The following is a 20,020-nucleotide window of genomic DNA, read 5'->3' as shown; positions in this document are numbered from 1 at the left end:
CTGAACTGTGATTGGCTTGCTCTAGAAGAGAAAATCCTTTCTCCTTTCATTATTTCTTACAACAATACGTTCAAAGAATTCTTTTGAACAAAAAGACAATATTGCGAACTAATAATGCTCATTAAATATAATAAATCTGCCTCTTTTCTTCTTCATATATTCAGTGCTGGAAAGCCTAAATACCAATTATAGAAGGAACATCTTCTAAAGGAACAACAAAAATTCATCTCTCTCCCTCTCCTTCAGCAATCACAATGCAGGCGCTTACAATTTCAAAGCAATCCTAAAACAATCCTGGGCAAAGGCATTCTTAAGTGCAAATGCAAATAAAAAAGTCAAAACTGGTGAAAAACCTAGAAGTGAAGAAGTCATGCAGGGTCTTCTCTACAATCTCACAGTCTTTGCCAACTTCTGTAACTGTTCCTAACCAGCAATAAACAAATGGGAATAGGAGGATAGGGTTATCCCCAAGACCAGCATGGACCCACTGAGTGACACAAAACAGGTCGCGCCTACTCTTTGCCTTCGTTTCCTTATCTGACAAACAAGTCTTGCAACAAAATAATTTTTTTTAAACGAAACAAAACAAAAAATTCCAAGTAGTACTAAGGAATGCTTTTGTTCTGGTTGTTTTTAAAATTGTATTTACTACATCACAAGCACTGAGAGCAATATCTTCCCTTGCTAACAGAGGTCCACAGCTCTCCCCTGTGGACTCTTTCCTGTCCTCTCATGAAGTCCCCACTAACGCCTGAGGAAGGGCTGCAACTCTGGAGGTGGCCCTGAAGTTCCAACATGCTAGTGGAAAACAAATTTTCCAGATTTTTCTACTACTTTTTATTCTTTCACTGTAGTTTGTTTACTAAATCAGAAGAAGCACAGAAGTCACATTCAGAAATAAAATGCAAAAAACTTGGAAATATGGACAAATTGGAAAAACAGGTGTTAAGTATGAAAAACTTCAAAGTGTATTCCTGAAACTCCAACCAAATGCACAAAGCCAACAAATCCTTACTGACTGCCTATTTATTGAACTTACCAGACACAAGTTTTCTGAACCTTCAGAAATAATTTTAAAAAGACAGAGAAACAATATTTCAACATTTTAAGACATTTAAATGCCCTTAGAGATATTGTTATTTGTGATTTTTACTTCATTCAAACCAAGCTGTTTACTCGGTTCTAGTAGTTAAATTTGTATTTCTATAAGCAATTTATTGGCAAAAAGAGATCACATAATCAGAGTTACTATTAAAATAAGTCAAAGGCTGGTGACCAGGGATGAGTCTCTAAAACACTAGCAAGTTTGTAATAAAATACTATATAGCTTTAATGTCAACTCTCTAACATTCAATTTTAATTCCGTTCTTTAAAAAAGAAATTGTGGCTTTGTGTGTGTTGTAGTTGCTTGTGCGCAAGGCAGAGTACAGCCTACGTCCAGCTACATTCAGAATTCATCTTTTGATGCTTTAGGCCCCAATCCAATTTTTAGATAACTGATCATCTTGTAAAATGGAGTGCAGCATCTTGCCTTTAAAGCTTGCTTTATCTCGCTGTATTGGAAACATACTGGGAGAATAAAAATATATGTCTGCAGAAAGGATCTGTATGCGCAGTGGGTGATAAATTATCCTGAAGATAGGCTATAAAGCTTTGATGGGTGAGAGGCATTCCACTCAGCTCCTCACGCTCTGCCCTGTATAACAACAGCTGACATCTTTATCAGAGTGCTCCTATTCTGTTTCCATTATAATAAAATTCAGAATAACTTCACTGATCTGTGTATGTACAGAACTGCATTCCTGACTCTAACGAAAAGACCTATTTCTGTGAGAAACTTTATACTACAGACACAGCTTCCTAAAAGTGCTGTTCTTCCAGCTAATAAAGGGAAAAAACAAACGTGTCCATACATCAATTAGCCACAGCCAAGGCGTTGTAATGCACTACTTGAAAGGCAATTTTTAAACTATAAAGTGGTTAAGTTACCTGTAAACCTGACCAACCTACACATTTCAGCAACTTTTTGCTATTGTATGCTATATATGTATATTGCTCACTGTTTTATTTAACATAATAACTGTAAATTTTATTTAGCATACATATGCAATGTAAACCACAGGCTCTTTGGTATGCACAGCACACTGTTCAATGCCCAAGGTCTTATATGAAGAAACTGGGTGGGGGGAAACCCTAGTGTTTCCCCACTGCACAAAAAAATAATCCTACAATACAAGCATCTGCACGAAGTGCAGATTTGAGGTTGCTTTTACAACTACAAATGTGGCCTTTCCTCATATTCACTTGGTCCAAATGTAAGCTACCATTCTCTCTGAGCCCAGTACTTCTCATAGTGAAAACTATAGAAGCAGCTACTACTTCAGATTCTTAATGTAACTTTTGGCTTAATGTGCTCTTTTGGGATAGAAAGGAGATAAAAAATTAAAATAATATATAAAAATTACAAGATTCTCTTCTCAGAGCAAATTTTAGTACCTAGTATGGTAAAAAGATATCTTTTATCTTTTCATAAGCTTTTAACTACCTCCAACATTGCTTAAAATGTGTATACATACACATAGAGATTCAAATATGTATAGATAATCACAATAAAGGCATCGACCCAGCAACAATTCAGCTCAAAAGTAAAAGCGTGAAATATTTATTAATGAAAGGAATCAGGTAATTACAGCACAAACTCTCATCCACAATAAACATTTTAATAGCTATTAAAAAATGCGTAATGGAAAAATAGCATAGAAACAACAGACTTGTGTAAAAACAACACATTGGTGTAAAAACCAGATTTTTTTTTGTTGTTGTTCTTAACTGGATAGACTAGATCTAAATTCAAATCATGTCTCCACAGCTATGAGAAGAGTCTCACACAGCATCGTTCTTGCAAATTGCATCATCAAATAACATAATACTTTTCTCTCATGGTTGCTTGTTAATGGACACAAACATGAAGCTCCGTCTGACCTTGGTAATGTACAATTTCATTACTGAAAATGTACTGACCTCCAAAATAAGACTCACAAAACTGAAGTGTAATATGCATTACAGGACCTAATCTCATAGTCTTCTAAATTTCCTGCATGAATAATTATTGTGCACTTCTTGTTTGCCACATCTTTTGCTTTAAGAGGGGTGATTGCTATAGTGGAAATATAGAAGAAGGCTTCTGTACAGCAGCTACAGCAGCCACAGTAGCCCTCAGACCCACAGAGGCAATATGGCACAAAAGGAGTGCATGGGCAGCAGTGAAGCAGGACTGAGGGGCAGGGGGCTGGACTGGAAGATGTTTGAAGATCCTTTCCAACCCAAACCATTCTATGATTCTATAATTGTGCCTGTCTCATATGAATGGTGTAAATTTGAAGGCAGAGGACAAAGAAGAAGGCTAATGCTCCCATCTGAAGATGACCATGGAGGTGAGGTCAAGAGAGGTAAGGGTTATCTGTATAGCAGAGGTAAGGCTCTGACTCACAGCTATGGGAAGGAGTGGGTCACTGACTGGGTTTTGGAGAGCATTCCCACTACTATGTGATATTTTTGCCTTGAAACTAGCTCACAACACTTGAAGAGGCTCCCACCAGAGTTTTTTTCAATTACACAGTAAGTACATGCAACAATATCAAGAAACACAAAAATAACCTCTCCTTTTTGCTTTGAAAGGTAAAGGTGAAGTACAAGAAGAGGGGAGTACAATTGTTATAAAATATTGCCTGAACACCTCTCTACTGGAAATAATTACTTTTAGAGAGTCTTCAGTTGCCCAGATGAGGCATTTCTGTTTACATCCCTATCTGAAAGAACAGGAAATGAAGCTGCAAGCTTACTTTGTCAAGAGAGACATGAAAAATGACACAACACATACAAAACAGATATTTCCACATTTTGATGCATAGTTAGCTGCACATCTTTTATTAAAAACACAAGACACTAATCTAGTGTGCAACACACTTGTATCTTTGCACCATGGTAGGGCCTGAAAGACAGTAAAGAGATTATTTTGGGGAACTGCACAAAGCTACAGGATTAGTGCAGAAGAAAAAGACCCTAGCAGAGACAGGCTGCAGGGAAATACTAAAGCAAGGAAAACTGCTTTTGGAGCTAAGGAACTCAGTGAATGCAGAAAACCTCCATGACTAGCAGGTTAGAAGGAAAGGAGATATTCCAGCTGATACAGCAGCAGGAGATTGCCAGCTGTTGGCAAGAATCCTCTCCACAGTAATAATGTGAAGGTCCATCCCTGACCTCAGCTAGGCTGACTGGAGCACTCCATAACTGTTTTCTAAGATGCAAATGACAACGTCAAAAAACCCAGAGAATTAGATAAAAAAATCAAAGGTTCCACTCAAAACAGTGAAAATTCAGGAACCTGTCAATTAGGACAGCAACGCCAGTCCAGTGTGCATATGGCTTACAGGAGGATATATGAACATCCCTCTAGACTGTCTTTTTCTTTATCAACCAGAGACAAGCATAACGCACACTAATGCAAAAAATCAATAGTATCATGCCAGTTCCTATTGGGAGGGAGTGGGAGGAGCAAAGAGTCTCAATGGTAGTTAAGATTATTTCAGAGGAGAAAAAAACCACTAGCCACTAGTTCCGTTGAATGATGGAAGCATGAAATAATTAGGATGGCTATGATGTATTAGATTATTGATTATTCACAGGGCAACTGTATTTAAGTGGAACAACAACTCTCATCAGTGAGTAACTAAATTAGTGCCCAGATCTGTCTGATAAAGACATCAGCAGACAAAAAGGTTGCTCTGCTCACACCAGAAAAAGAGAATACACTGACTTTCAACCTGATAAACATGTAATAAAGCTACCAGAATAGAAACATTTTATACAAATGAGAAAAACAGGCATTACCCGGCACAGATTTGAAAGAGAAGCAAATCTACTGAGAGGATGACTAATAAATATTTAAGTTTCTATGTTTTGAACAACGTGACCCCAACTGAGCAATCTAAATAAAAGGAAAATGCTTATATAAGTTTGATTGCAGTATTTCTCTCTTTTCCTATTACTGATCTCATTGTATTAGCATGCAACCTTCTCATACATCTGCAAAATAAAACAGTAATTGATTTTGAGCTATGCTGACTAATAATCAAAGACAGCTGATAAAAATAGTTTCATTCACACATGGATGTATATCCAGCTGCACAGTAACAGCCAATAAATATTTCACAGCACCCAAGATAAAAAATAGAAGCTTCTTATTTGCAGACACATAATGCTATTACAATGTTGGAAGTTTCCATCAAAACACTGAGCTAAAACCCCAAATCAACCATTTTACACAAAGAAGGAAAAAATTACCAAACATAACAGATTTAAAAAAAAAAAATTATTTTTAGAAAATAAGGTATGTTCATTTCTGAACAGTGAAGGTGCATTAGGCAGGTTTTCACATATCTATCTGTGTTAACAATCACACAGGACTCAGGGTAGTATTTTAAAGTTCCAAGTGGTAAAATGAGAGACTGCAAAGATTTACAGTAAGATAAAATGCATATTGCTCTAGCAGGCAAATTAACTTCCAAAGTGTGATATGAGAGTGCAGCCCGAAAAAACACACGCTGCTATCCCTACTTCATCACATCCAACAGCCTTTGGCATGTAAAGCACAGGTAAAAATAGCTCACAAAGGACATGAAACAACAGAAATTCGTCCTGGATACACGTCCAGGACAGCAGTGTCAGTTGTTCCCAGTAAGGCAGAGCGTGCACTGACCCAGGAGGGATGCCTCTCAGCAGTTAGCACAAATACAAAACGACAACACCCCACAATAACTTTAGCACTTCACTTGGGAAAAAAATCCTCCTTCTAGCAATAAGCAAAAATAAAATAAAATAAAATAAAGAAAAGAAAAAGATAAAAAAACCCCTGGGATTATCCTCCTAGCAGAACCACAGCCTGGGACATGTAGGAATGTTAATTGAAAGAGCTCCTACACCCTCCTGTATCAGGAGTTCTTTGTTGCCTGACAGTACATTGGAAGGACGGTCATATTTAAAAGTAAAAAAATCAGGCTGTGTCTCTGGAAGGACGCAACGGAACCCCTGGTTGAGTAAGAAGGAAAGCACGTTACCTTTAGCAAGTCTCCTCAGGATCTGACAGCGGCATTTAAAAGAGACAGCTATCATTCTGGCTGCCTGCCTCCCCTGGCAAAGCACGCTCGGGGCTCTGCTTGGGTGAATGCAGCAGCAGCCTGTGAATTCCTCCTCCCGCACATACCAGGCAAAAGGTAGCCCCGGCGGGGAGTGACAAAGCTTAATTCCTCTTGGCTGATGCAGAGATCAGCTCCGTGTCATCTGGCAAAGCTGTGTCATTCACTACTAGCGCCGTCACCACCACCTGCACGAGGAGATGCAGGCTTGAAAAGCCATATTTCTTTACAGGCTAGAAAGCATCTAGCTGCACACACAGACGCGGATATTAGAGGGACACATCCCCCAGCCTCTCGCATTCCCTGACCCTGCAGGGAGTGATGGTTGCTGTGCCAGGCAAAGGGCCCCACATTTCAACAAGACATGGTGATTTTTCTCCTCCTTCCTCGTATCTGTCCTTTCCCTTAGTGTTTCCTCAGAATAAATAGGGCAAAAACATCAGGAATCCTACTTCTGGGAGAGAAGGAGCCCATTTCAAATGGAAATATTCTAATCAAAGCACATTAAAGATTTAATCCTACTGATCTATAAGGAAGAAAAAAGAAGAAGCCTGATTTGATAATCAGGAAAGCTTTTTGACAATTGTAGACAAGTATATTACAGCTGGTGAAGCACAGACCACAGGGGGAGGGTGAGAGTGGAGGGAATTGATGGATTGCTCTGTGTGGGCAGGACCACCAAGCATTTGATCACACCAAAATAAAATTATGCTGAATAGAAAACACACAGTGAATCGAGTTTTCTGCCTTCACTAAAGCAAGAAGAGAGCAGATTTTAGAGCAGCTGAATTGGCCAAATGTTGCACCATTTGTAAGATTTCTTTAGCTCACAAGTTTTATGCCCTCTCAAGTCGATTCAAACAGCAAGTTAATCTGCTTTTACAATTAATTCAGAAAATTATGAAGTAGAGCATACCACTTACACAAGAGTTCCATACCACCCTTATGGACAAAACTCATATCCATTCTAAAAACCAAGCAGGGAAACCAAAATATTCCATAGAGTTTTTCCCATCAAATCTATGCATAAACCTCAAGTCCCGCACCAGATACTCTCCTTTAAGACAAAAGAGAATTACTTCTTTCTCAAGATTTATGCTTCACTTGAATGATGTATTTAAAACTGTCTTCATATATTCTGTCTTACTCACATGCTTTGATTACAAAATTGCTTAGTTTCTCTTCTACCATCTTTTATCCATCACTGTATTTAATGTTATGGTCCAGTGTCATGATGCACTGGTCTTCTACCAGCAGCTACACGAAGCCAGGAGAAAGCATGGACAACTCTCACACTCTGAGCTATTCCTCTCTCCCTGCCTTCTCTTCACTGCATCAGCAGCTCTGTGCTTCCCACAGTCCAGCTCCAACTACCATTACTATTGTTTTTCTTATTTTTGTTTTATTGGTTAGAGCAACAGCCATATTTCCAAGGGTCACTCCATCAGCACCATTGCAGTTGCCTAGACAGAGCTGGTGAAAATTGATTTTATTTCATTGTCATGAAAACCAGATGGGGGTAATCGAGTCATCGTTCACCAACCCTGTTATTGCTTCTTATAGCTGCTCTGGTACCAGAGAGCCATAAAACCCAGCCAGTGGAACAGCAGATGCACCTGAAGGTGTGAACTGACAGCTCCATCCTCATAACCACAGACCTCTGGCCAAGGATGGACAGAGCATACAAGGAGGAGTGAAACCAGTGAATGAAGGTAGAGGTTTATATCAGTGTAATTCTGCAGTTCAGAAAGAAAACAAAATCTTGGGAGTATTAGGCAGAGGAAAGGGGAGAGGAGTTGTGTGTTCTTGTTCTCCCATAAAGTGGCTCTCTCCCTGTGCCAATATGCTTTCAGACAAAAAAGTTTGCCACCACCCTTTCTTGCCACCTCCTGCTCAGGTAACAGGACTTCACAACAATAATACCAATAAATACCACCCCATACCTGTTTTCTTTTCTCCCTGCTCCCCTAGAAAATCTGTTCCAGAAACCAAAGGCTATGGCTCAGCACACAGGCCCTGTTCACAGCTCTTTCAGGTTTGAGATGCCAAAGCTGCCTGAACTTGCTGCTCTCCTTCTGCAGATTAGCATCCAGAATCTTTTTTACAGCCTTTTCATCTGCCAGATGCCTGTCCTCAATGCCATAAGCCTTGCTGGACCCAGGCAGACCAGTCTGAACACTTGCCCTTAACTCATGGGCCACCAGAAGATACTGCCAAGATGATAGCTTGGCTGCCCTAACGTTTGTCCTTTGATCCTTCCCAGCCAGCTGTGGGGTCAGTACTGTCTACTCCAGGCAGCAAGGTCTCCAGTCCCACCTCTGGATATGGACCTTGGAACCACCTGCCAACATCGGGGCTGGGTGAGCCTGCAGTGTTCCTTCTGCCCTTCAAAAGAAGATGATTTTGGTGAGCAGGTCTCAAATCAAGAGTCCACTTTTGTGCAATTTTAATCAATACAATCATTTTCGACTTCTGCTGGGCAGAAAATGGCAAGAGGTTGTAGCTACACCACGAGGAAGAACTTCTTATTGCTTTTGTGATCTGACTTCATGACTTACCCTGGTTCAGCTCCTTTGACAGAGGGTGCAAACCAGAGGACACTTACAGAGCTAAGAGGCTGCAAAAGACAGACTTCAGGCTTCAGAAAAATCAAGCCTTTAGGTAAGGAAATGCTGAGTCCCAACAGGATTAAGTAGAAATGTGCAAAACTGTAATAATTGTACAAAAACTGTGATATATATGCAAAATCAGCAGCAGACTTGGTCAGACAAAGCTTTACTAACAGTGAAAGGATACATGCATTCCTTGATCCAAAAAGCTTATTGTATTGTTTACTACTTCTAGATTATGGTGTGTATGTTAAACAGCCTCTGAAGCACTGCAATAGTCACTTCCAACCAAGTCAATAGGATAATTTTTTGCTTTTGTTTCTTCAGACAATTTTTCTGTCCTTGCCAAGGGAGGTTGTGTACAGATTTGAATTTCTCAAAAAGGTTTCAGAAGACAAAGAATCCATACTTCAAATACAACATGGAACATAATGATCTATTGTATGTACTGCATATTTTTTCCTCATTTTTGCTAGGTCTAGAAAAGATCCACTTTTTGGAACAATTTCTAAAATATTCACTCATGACAGACGTGGTTTTATCACCTTCTTTTAGGACAACAATCATGAGAATTAACAGAACTGTTCTTGTCCAAAGCCCAACTCCTGAAATTAATTTACCTATACCTCATATATTAATACATATAAATTTTTACCACAATCAGTATTTTGTGATTTTTAAATGTTTCAACATTTCAAAGACAGCCATCATTTGCTGAAGTGTCATTCATTCAACTCTGCAGCTGCAATTAACTGGTTTCAGGAGGAAAAATGGGGGAGGAGGTAAAACCAAAAAGGTATCTAACATCAGGAAATCAAAAACCCTCAGACATACTAAAAAATTATTAATAGTCCATATAACACAGCTTAAACTCTTAGTAATTATATTTCTTCCTTATTAATTAATTCAGCTACATATTTAGTCACAATTTTCTCTGGACTCATCTGTAAAAATCCTTTTTCATTGTGATCCTTCTGGGCAGTAGCATAAATTTGTATCATTTTTATTGCTGCACTCACTCCTTTTTTCAGGAGTCTGAAAGATTATTTATAAATCTAGAATATATATAACACACAAATACTTTATCAACTGAATTTTTATTCATAAGTACTCAGTAGAAGGTCCCTAGATGAAAGAAGCTTATATTTTCATGCAATAAGACAGGCAGTGTAATATATGCATCCTATTTAACACAAACTTCTGGTTAATCTTATCAGATCACATTAGCTGAAATAAATGAATCAAAAATTTTACTATTTATTACACTTTTCTGTAGGATAAAAAAAAAAGTAATGAAATTTCTCTAAATTAAATTGAAGATTACAATCTTTATACAGGGTGGCAATTAGATACAATGAGGAAATTTCTGTAAAGAACCAGTATTCAATGAAGAGTACAAATTCTGCAAAATATGAAATTGCGTTTGGGGGGGAAAAAAGAGTTTTTAAAAAATGAACTTTGTATGCACAAGACACACCCTTCTGTTTCACAGGAATATATATCCCTGGAAGGCAACCTACAAGTACAATTCCATTCATGCTGTATCGAACATTTCCTTTCATACAGTGACTGAACAACACCTTAAGACCAGTTCCACACCATCCCCTCTTTCACTTGTCAGGGGATTTGTCCACATGAGCTCCTATAACTGGTTTTGGATGTCACGTGCTCCTGTTTTGTGTGTGGCCACACAGAAGCAGATACACCACAGAGAACTCACTTGGTCACAGCAGTGCTCACCACAGAGCCAGACCTCTAAAGAAAGCCAACCCATGGGGTTCAGTGAGGGCTAACATGTAGTCAAACAACAGCATCAGTCAAACATGAAAGCAACGAGAAAGCAATGCAGATATTGAATGCTTCATGTGTCAGGAAGACACAGTGATATCTGCTGGATCTACCTGCATAAGAAAATTGAAATGAAATATTATGAAATCTGAACACATAAAGATTTTGTACAACTCAGTATTTCGTTTCATCATTTTACAAGTTACTGCTGGCATCTACCACATTAGTCAAATTGAAAGTCAGATTTTTAAGGAACAAAGAAACTTAATTTAGCTCTGAAAATAACAAATTGCTATATGGATACCTTGAAAACTAAAACATTTCCACTATAGTATTTGATACAAACTTGTAACAATATGAGGAATGCCTATCTGAACAAAATTTTTGCAGGCTCAGTCAGTCCAGCATTTTGCAATGAATATTGCTATTATGAAGATTCCCCTTCACTACAGGGAGAAGGAATAAAAAGGCAAGTGAAATAAAGACACCCTGTTATTCCCCAGTGCTCAGATTATCAAAAAAGACAACTTGTCAGCTTTGCATAATTTGGAGGATCTTGTAAATTTACATTTTTATTAAATCAACTACAGCAGCTATTTCCTAGCTTTATAACCACCTCTGCAACACTGATGGGTAATTTCACGCAGGGATTGCAGCAGAATGCTTTACAGGTCATTAAGAGTCATAAAAGCTGCTCTGGCTTCAGAAGATCCTCACTGGAGAACATGTCAGGTACGAGATACAGCATGTTGCAAAGCAAGGACATGTGTGTGTTGAAAGTGGTTAACAGAAGACAAGAATACATCTGGTAAAGATGTAAGTTGATGCCAAAACACTGCTGCATAGCACCATACACGTATTTTAGCTTCATTGCCTAGGAAGAGATTAGGAAAAATAATTTAGGGGCCTTTTAAGTTAAAAACCCCAAAATCTTCATTCATTAGCTTCAAGCAATGTTAACCTTTTTGAATCAGTAGGAAATAAGTGGTGATAAAATCAGTCAATATTGCCACATCCTGGGATGGCTTTTTGCTGAAGCTTTTTACTACACAGCAGATTCACATTTTAATTTATTTTTTTTAAGTCTGATTTAACAATATATTTTTTAAAATTTATAATGCAGTATTAAAGGAGAGAGAATACATCTATCTTTTCCACATGAAAATAACTCTCCACTGAACATTACCCTTCAGCACAACCTAAGGTACGGCATTGCCTACATTACCCTTTACAAGAATCCCACACCAGAGGTTTACACAAAAATTTTTATGTTCCCAGTCTGTTTCAATTGCTGGCAAAAATTAAACTTGTCCTTTTCAGTGAAATTGTGTTGATATACAAAGGTTAAGAGATCTTTCTTACTAGAAAAAGAGCTTAAAAAACCTTTGAGTACAACTTTGACTTTTAACTTCATTTCAGCTACTGGCAAACACACTAGTAGCTTTTTCCACCCTTCCTTAGCAACAAATATTTGCTTAAAAATAATTAGAGATTTAAAAGATTTAGAAAATATGAAGATGCCATATACACTATGAAAATTAGAAACTTCAGTGGGACAAGTATGTTGTAGTTTCTCAAAGGTAACTTCAAGTATAGTCACAACTAGTTGAGATTTGTTTCAGAAACAAGTCACCATCATCATCTTTGCCTGGTTTGGGTTGGCACAGGCCTTAAACCTCATCTAGTTTCAGTCTCCCTGCCACCCACAAGATCAGCTTGCTCAGAGCCCCATCCAACTTGGCCTTGAACACTTCCAGGGATGAGGCATCCAAAACTTCTCTGGGCATCCTGTTCCAGCGTCTCACAACGCTCACTGTAACAAATTCTAATGTCTAACTTAAATCCCTCCTCCTTTAGGTTAAAAAGGTTCCCCCTAATCCCATCACTATCTGTCCATGCAAAAAAAAAAAATAAAAAAAAAGCCATCTCTTTTGTTAAGCTCCCTTTAATTACTGGAAGGTGCTCTAAGGTCTCCCTGAAGCCTTCTCTTTTCCAGGCTGAATAACCTGAGATCTCTCAGCCTTCTCTTCACAGAAGAGGTGCTCCAGACCTTGGACTGGGCTTCTGGACTTCCTCCACATCCATGTACTCCTTACACGGAGTGCCCCAGAGCTGGGTGCAGCAGAGTCTCAGCAGAGCAGAGGGGCAGATCCCCTCCCTGGCCCTGCTGCCCCCTGCTTTGGATGCAGCCCAGGATGAGGGTGGCCTCCTGTGCTGCGAGCTCACATTGCTGGGTCGTGTTGAGCTTCTCATCACCAGCATGCCCAAGTCCTTCTCAGCAGGGCTGCTTGCAATCCTTTCTCTGCCTGGCGTGTACTTGTGCCCAGGATTGCCTCCACCCATGTGCACCTTGCATCAAGTCTTTTCACAAAATCAAGAGCTTATGAATCAGGTATCGCTGCATTTCTAGTACAGACACATGTCTGTACCCTTTCTTTGGTTTGGTTTACAATGACAGAAGAGAGTGCTCACTTTCTGGAGCATTACTAATAATTTGTCCTTGCATCTTCTGAACAGACAGTAAAGAATCTGAAATATGTCAAAATAAAATGAAATAAATCAAATCCAAAGTAGTCTGTCTGCCCTGTCAGCAGCAGAAGCAGCAGTGGAAGCACTAGGTACTTGCTTTCCAGGATGTTGTAGGTCCCATGGAGAGAAACAGCAAGTAACGACCCCCGATCATTGAACACAATCAGCCCAGCATGGGCTCCTGCCAGCCACAGGCATATAATTACAGGCTTGGGGATTTAATGTAATCTCAAAACTAAAGGATGACTCTGTCTTACAAGTAGCTTCCACATGCTGCACTACATGGTTAAAGACTCCTGTAATTACAATTTCTGTAAGGCTTGGTACTTTGTAGAGGTTTTTTTTAATTAATTAAAATGATGACCTTCCAACTGCTGCATCAGTCTCTAACAAAACAAAGCTAAGCAATCCCTCAAAAGTACCATACTGGAAGTGGAGACTCTCTCTTAGCAGAGACTTAGCAGAAAACAGCTGCTTCTACTCTCACTAAAATAGAAAAAAAAAAAAAAAAGAGATTTTGATTCTACTAAAACCACTTGAACAAAAGTGGAATAACTGTATCTTTCTCTAACTATCCTGCTTTGTTCCCATATACTTATCAACATATTAAGCAACCGTGAACATCACACTAGAAAATAAAATGTGTATTTGGAGGTATGAGTCTAGAATATAAAGTCATTTAATCTACTACCACAGATTTTTTTAGGAATTAACTCTGCAAGTTTTTATGTAAGTCTTCATATTCAAGGTATGGTCAAAAAGGATGGCAGTGAAATATTACAGCTCTAGAGATGCGGCAAAAAGAAAGGATGGCACAAGCAGTTTTGACTGACAATAGTGTCAAGCCTTTGCAAGATGAAGGGAAATGCTGATTCATTGATGCCTACCGTGTGCAAGCTGCAGAAAGACATGGCAGCAGCTGCTTTACCAGAACAGAATGGATTTCTGTACTGAAATCACACTGGTGCACAGTGCTCGGCTGCCAGCCAACTGGCACCCACCAGTGCACTTTCCCAGCCACATGAACTATTCCACCCCAGAAGTAGAACCGGTACTGGGAGAACCAGGGAGTGTATCCCAGAATATGATGAGTAAAAAAAAAACCGAGCAGATAATTTCAAGAAAAGCCAACGACTTACAACTGTGACAAGAGGTTTAATGCAATCATTGCTTGTATAATTGGGGGCAGACTGAGAACAAGAACAGAAAACATCGCTACATGCCTTGCATGCAGAGACCTACACTAGAACTCAATATTCAGCTCTGCCACGTGTGATGGGGTTTGCTCACCTTAGATTTGTTTTTTAAAGGCTGAAAAACTGAACAGGGTGCAGAGAAGAGCACCAAGAGTAATTTGACCAATAAAAAAGTCTTGTGCAGTGCCAGCCTCAGAAAGTATAATATTGGATTAGGAGAGTTAGGACAGTGACCTGACTAGAGAGCGCCTAAGAGCTGTCATGGGATGGACATATCGAGTGTTCAAGAGCTTCTACATCACTTGATAGGCAAGTGTTAAAATTCAAACTAATCACTTCCTGATTGGAAGATCTACTGACAGATAAAACTACCAAAATGGTTCTGGAATACCCATTTTTCAAAACATCAGTTATTGGACCTGCTGTAACAGTAACAGGCTGGATGTCACAACCGGCTTACACATCTTACATGTCCTCTCTTGTCTTAGAAAGCAAATGAAGCAAGATACAAGATTTTTGATGGCCTCCTACTGTCTGTAACTACTGCTTGGACTAAGAGAAATGGACACCAATAAAAAATGGACTGGAAGAGTTTTCAGGCCATTTTCATCCTTAAAATACTCATCAGGTTTGCACATGAAATGTTGTACAAATAAAAGACAGGACTAGCTATACACAGATAAACATAATGTTTTATCAAATATATAATTAACACCAATACAAAAATATTTTTATAACCAGAATCCTTAATGTGCTGTAAAAAGTGCCCCATTACACACCACAACAACTCCACATTCTAAAATGCTGACATTTCAAAAGCAGGGAAACCCTTTTGTGCACCATCCTCAGCCACACACATCCTCTCCCTTTTGCTGTAAAAGAAGGGACAGGATACACAGCAAGAGGCATAAAACACACATGAGCAAAGTAACACAAAGCATGTTATTTACATCAGGAAAATTCATACATGTTATACATATATAGCATGTATGACTCATAGGAAATTATCACCATGCTTTCCTCCCAAGTCACCAAAACAAAGGAAAGGCTCCTATGCATAGGGTTGAAATATTTGTAATGTTAGTCTCAAAAATGAAAGGTTGATAGCCTCAAGCTTGCTTTAGTGTTATTCTTCCATGGATCATTAATGGTTTAGTGGTGTCCCACTGCTATTCATCACATCTTTAATAGTTCCTTTTAAAATACTCTCCCAAAAAGTAGCTTGGCCAGATAACATCAACACTTGAAAGGCTGTATACAATATTTATCTCTTCATTATTTATCAGTTTTGTTTCCTCTTCTCTTTTTTTTTTTAATAATAGAAATCCTACAATCTCTGAAGGTAAATATGGTATTGTGTACAAAAATTATCAATAAAAAACTGGGGACAACTAGATAGAGGAGCAAAACAGTGCATTCCAGAACAGCCCAGCAGAAAACTAAAATATGCCAATCAGCAAAACAAATGTTACCCCTGCAAAATTTAAAATGTAAATGAAAAAAAATAAAAGCACTTGTCTTCCTGTATTATTGTGGATGTATCACTTAAAATTATCAACTAGTAACAAATCTGTGTTTTAATTCGTTTTCTAATACTTCAACATTTTTATACCAAAACTCTCTCACACATTTCTTTTGCACTGTCAGATATGAAATTAGAGCTTATCAATGAACACAAAACTTCAAGTTCTGTATTACATCTTCATTAACCAACTAGCAATTTTGAACTCGCGTATCTTCTTTAAAAGCCCAAACAACCCTGAATTCCTGATGCATTCATGGGTCTCAGACTGGCTTTAGGATCTTGAGACCCTAAAGTGGCTGTACCAGACACAGCACACTCCTGCCATCCACACTGCTTTGAAAACTGCTACCTTGTTTCTTCATGTCACACAGTCAAAAATCTTTTTTTTTTGAGCATATTTTATATGACTCAGTATGTATCAGTGAAAATTTTTTAACAATAACCTTATTTTTCCCCTTACTTTTCTGTAACAATTGGGACCATTCAAATCTTTCCTTAGAACTTTCCTCTTTCCATAGATATCTGGGTTCTTCTAATAATCATTGTATACAAATATTCTATACACACACATTTTTAACTTTTGCAACAAGTCAGGCATTAAATTCATCTGCTTTTTACTGAACCCTTTCTGTTCACGCGTGTGTTTCAATATGAGAAGCAGCCATAATTCCATTTAACAGCCCTGGTGCAGACACCTGAGTAAGTAAAGGGCAGTTACTTTCCTCCGCCCGTGACATGACCTTTGTTAGGGAGTAACAGCCTTAGTTACTCCCTTTTGTAAGTATTGCTGCTATTAGCGATTAGCAAACCCAACTGCAATTTCTCCACATGTGCTGGTCCCTCTAAACACTGATGCTTTCCCAGCTTTTCATTCATAGTATATCATCATATCTTGGATTACTTCCCCATAGACACATTTACTTGCCAAGTCATACGATATTCTTCTGCATATTACACATGTCTAGTTGTTTTAAAGACTAGTTAAAGGCATCTCCACTCTTATTACTATGTAGGTCTCCTGATCTAATTTCAACTGCTAATTTTATCAACAGTTAACGAGGGCATTAAATCACTACTGCTGTCTTTATTCTTGAATCAGCTCCTGGGGGTGTTTCTCAGCCAACTCATTCTAAGGTACTTTCCCTTTTTAGATCATGAGCATTTAAAAGACACCAAATGTTTTAAAAGATGCAAAAACATCCTGCAGAGTTGCATCAAGCAATAGTACTTTTCCCATAAATTTTGTATTATATCCCTAACAGTGACAGAGCTCATTATTTACAAATCTATACTGCTTATCAACTATGTTCACATTATCTTCAAGACCTGAAATCCTTCTCCGTCTTTAATGCTTATTCAATATTTATTTCATTACTGAAATTTTAGAGACACCAGCACTAAATCAAGGAGAAGATCATGGCCAAAACTTCTTTCTTTCTTCAAAACTTGTCTTTTTTTGTCTCTCTCCTCTTTTTAAGAGCACATATTAGCATTTTGGTAGCATGTCACTAGCTTTCCACTCAAACAGAATGTCAGACTCTACCTAGGTGAACACAAACAGGTTACACCTAGAGATACCAAAGACTAGTGTGTTCACAGCCAGAGATGGAAAATGGCAATGTACACTTGAATTTCTTTGTAGTTGTTCATGTGTCAAAGGCTTTATGAAAACTGGCTCATACTGCAATTGTAAAGCACTCGGTTTTTTCCCCCAATGCATTTTCTCCTGATGTACTTACTATTTTTCCCAACATACGTTTTAGTTTGCATCACGCCAGCTGCTGCACTTCAACAATGAAAATAAACTCAGTACCACAAAAAGATTGCTGTGTACAGATTCTCCCTATGAACTTACTTGGAAAGAGCTACATAAACTTAATTGATCAAAAGGGAGTCACAAAATGATGAAATATTTTGCAGAGGCATATGCTAATGGTACTGCACCAACTTCCAAGGCCTGCTGCCTTACTGGAAAGGTCCATAAAACTGTTGAGGTGATGGAAATACTCCCAAGCTGCAGCCTGGAATGCAGAAACAGGATGGTAACTGTGCAATTTATTTATTTATTTTAAAGCAAGGCAAGGAGAAAGGGGCCTGGACATTTTAACAAGAAATTAGAAAGCTAACTGATATAAATTCATCACCTATCCAAGTTTTAAAAGCCCAAGTTCCCCTCCCCCTGTTTCCCATTCCAGATCTCTCGTCTGCATCTGAATGCTCACAGTGCTGCTAATGGATAAAAATGGAAACAAATGTATGCAACAAATCACAGTTTGCTCCTGTGCCAGCTTCCCCCTTCTGATTCATCAGATCCAGATCTCCATACTGCTGCTACATATTAAAATCAATGTTCTGCCTCTTCATTATTGTCATTATTTCTCTTTCACTTCAGAAGTTTCCTTTCCTTCAGATTGCTGCCTGACCAGCTTGTCAGGACACATTTAAATCAGTATTTTGTGCACAGGCGTGTTTGTGCCGTGCATCTGGATGCCACCTCATTACCATCTGAATTCACATCATTTCTGCCAAGGCACAAAAACATGGGGGTAAAAATCATGTCAAATGACAGAAGATTACAGCCGTCTATCTCCATCATTTAAAAACATGAAGTAACTGCAGATTTTGCCATCAGCTCATTTCATACCTGGTAGGAAAATCTAAAAAAAGATTGAATGCAGCACTTTCTGTGATGCATGAAAACGCAATGCAGCTCAAGTAGAAGGCATTAAAGATTCATCCTCTACTTGGCCACACCAGGGACTTCAAGCTGCTTATGTGAACTTTGCCTCCTGTACCTGGGGCTCACCTTCCATGGCCAAGTAGAGAGTCCTAATGGTACAGCCTGTTAACAAAGAAACCAGACATTCAGAGGCAGGTGGATGGTGAAGTTCCTCTCCGGAGGGCAGAAGCATTACTGAGAGCAAATGCAACCCAGAGACCCATGTTTGTATAGCAACTGCTATGGCTGGTTGAGCTCCAGGAGAGAGAGAGCTCTGCTGGTGCTGTGCTCCAGCAACAAGGACGCTGGCTTCTGTAGTAACGCCAAACACACACTGGGGGAAATGGGTGAGGCTCCAGGAAGTCAAGATACATACTCTTAGTGTAGTATAAACAAAAAGAGTGTAAATATATGTGTGTGTATAAATAGTAAATCTATGCTTGCTTTCATTTGGATCTGCAAAGCCTTCAAAAGAGGAAGCATCTTCCTTAAGTTAGTCAAAAAACAGGGATCCACTGCACTCCCTCATGTAACAACATGTCTATGCCTTCATTGTTTTTTAATTAGAAACACAGCATACTCCTGGAAGAGGTGTTTCATTTATGCCAATTCACATCTTACTAACATGAAGACGAGCCTTCAGCTACTGGCATTTTCACATGAGGCTTCAGTACGGACGCTCTGTTTTTTTCCAAAACAAGTATAACAAAAAGCCTCACCTAAAAATAATAATCCACATTTACACACTACCCACTCAGGAAGGCAGCACATTTTGCACTAACATGCTCATTTCAGGCTGTGCATTTTAAGTTTGCAAATCTATTAAAAGTTGATGACCAAGAGCTCTTCACTTGGGCAATCTCCAAGTGACACAGCTGTAGCAGCCTTTTGCTGGATGCATGATGCTGCACCTCCCACTGGCCTCTTCCCAGGCATTTTAAATTAACAGATTTGAGATGTGTCTGCATCTGAGACAAATCTTTTCCCTGTTTTTTGCACAAAGTTGGTGCAGGTATTAGAAAGACTACTTAGAATCCCAAAAATACTGAATTTATTATTACCAGATGTTATCACCCAAAACAATGAGGAAAAGCAAGTAGTTTTCATATATTTTGAAGTACTTCATTTATATTCATTTTGTGTGTGCTTTCCTAGTCCATTTTCCCCTTCTCTGATAAGCACATATAAATCTCAAGTGTAAAATACAAACCCATTTAAATAAAGTATCTGGGTCCCCTAGCAACAATGAATATTGATTTCACACCGCCCCTTCCCCCACACACACATATAAAGCCTGGAAACAAACCCTATACAGATGATATCCCTTAAAGGTCTGAGAAGAGTTAAACCCAAGTTCTTCTCTCCACTTGCTTTCACAGAACTACTGGCCCTTATCTTTGATGTAAAATCTGGAAGCCTATATTAAACATATTCCCTGATATTTTCACTTAAAGGGTTGA

General features: G+C 38.7%; 1 protein-coding gene across 12 annotated transcripts in view; it reads right to left on the bottom strand.

Moving 5' to 3' along the window:
• The window catches only part of GRIP1 (glutamate receptor interacting protein 1), a 305,895-nt gene that overhangs the window by 143,690 nt on the left and 142,185 nt on the right, over positions 1-20,020 (bottom strand). For 2 of the 12 annotated variants that reach the window (XM_014271218.3, XM_026797184.2), the window contains exon 1: positions 6,117-6,629. The exons of the other annotated variants lie outside the window; for them this stretch is intronic. In XM_014271218.3, coding sequence (XP_014126693.2) covers positions 6,117-6,171 — 55 coding nt within the window. In that variant the 5' untranslated portion in view covers positions 6,172-6,629. Of the gene's footprint in view, positions 1-6,116; positions 6,630-20,020 lie in introns of those variants that run through there. 12 annotated transcript variants of the gene reach the window in all.

Source organism: Zonotrichia albicollis, chromosome 4, assembly GCF_047830755.1.
Source record: "Zonotrichia albicollis isolate bZonAlb1 chromosome 4, bZonAlb1.hap1, whole genome shotgun sequence".
Taxonomy (NCBI): domain Eukaryota; kingdom Metazoa; phylum Chordata; class Aves; order Passeriformes; family Passerellidae; genus Zonotrichia; species Zonotrichia albicollis.
Note: the sequence above shows the minus strand (reverse complement) of the source record. Positions and strands in the feature narration are given on the sequence as shown.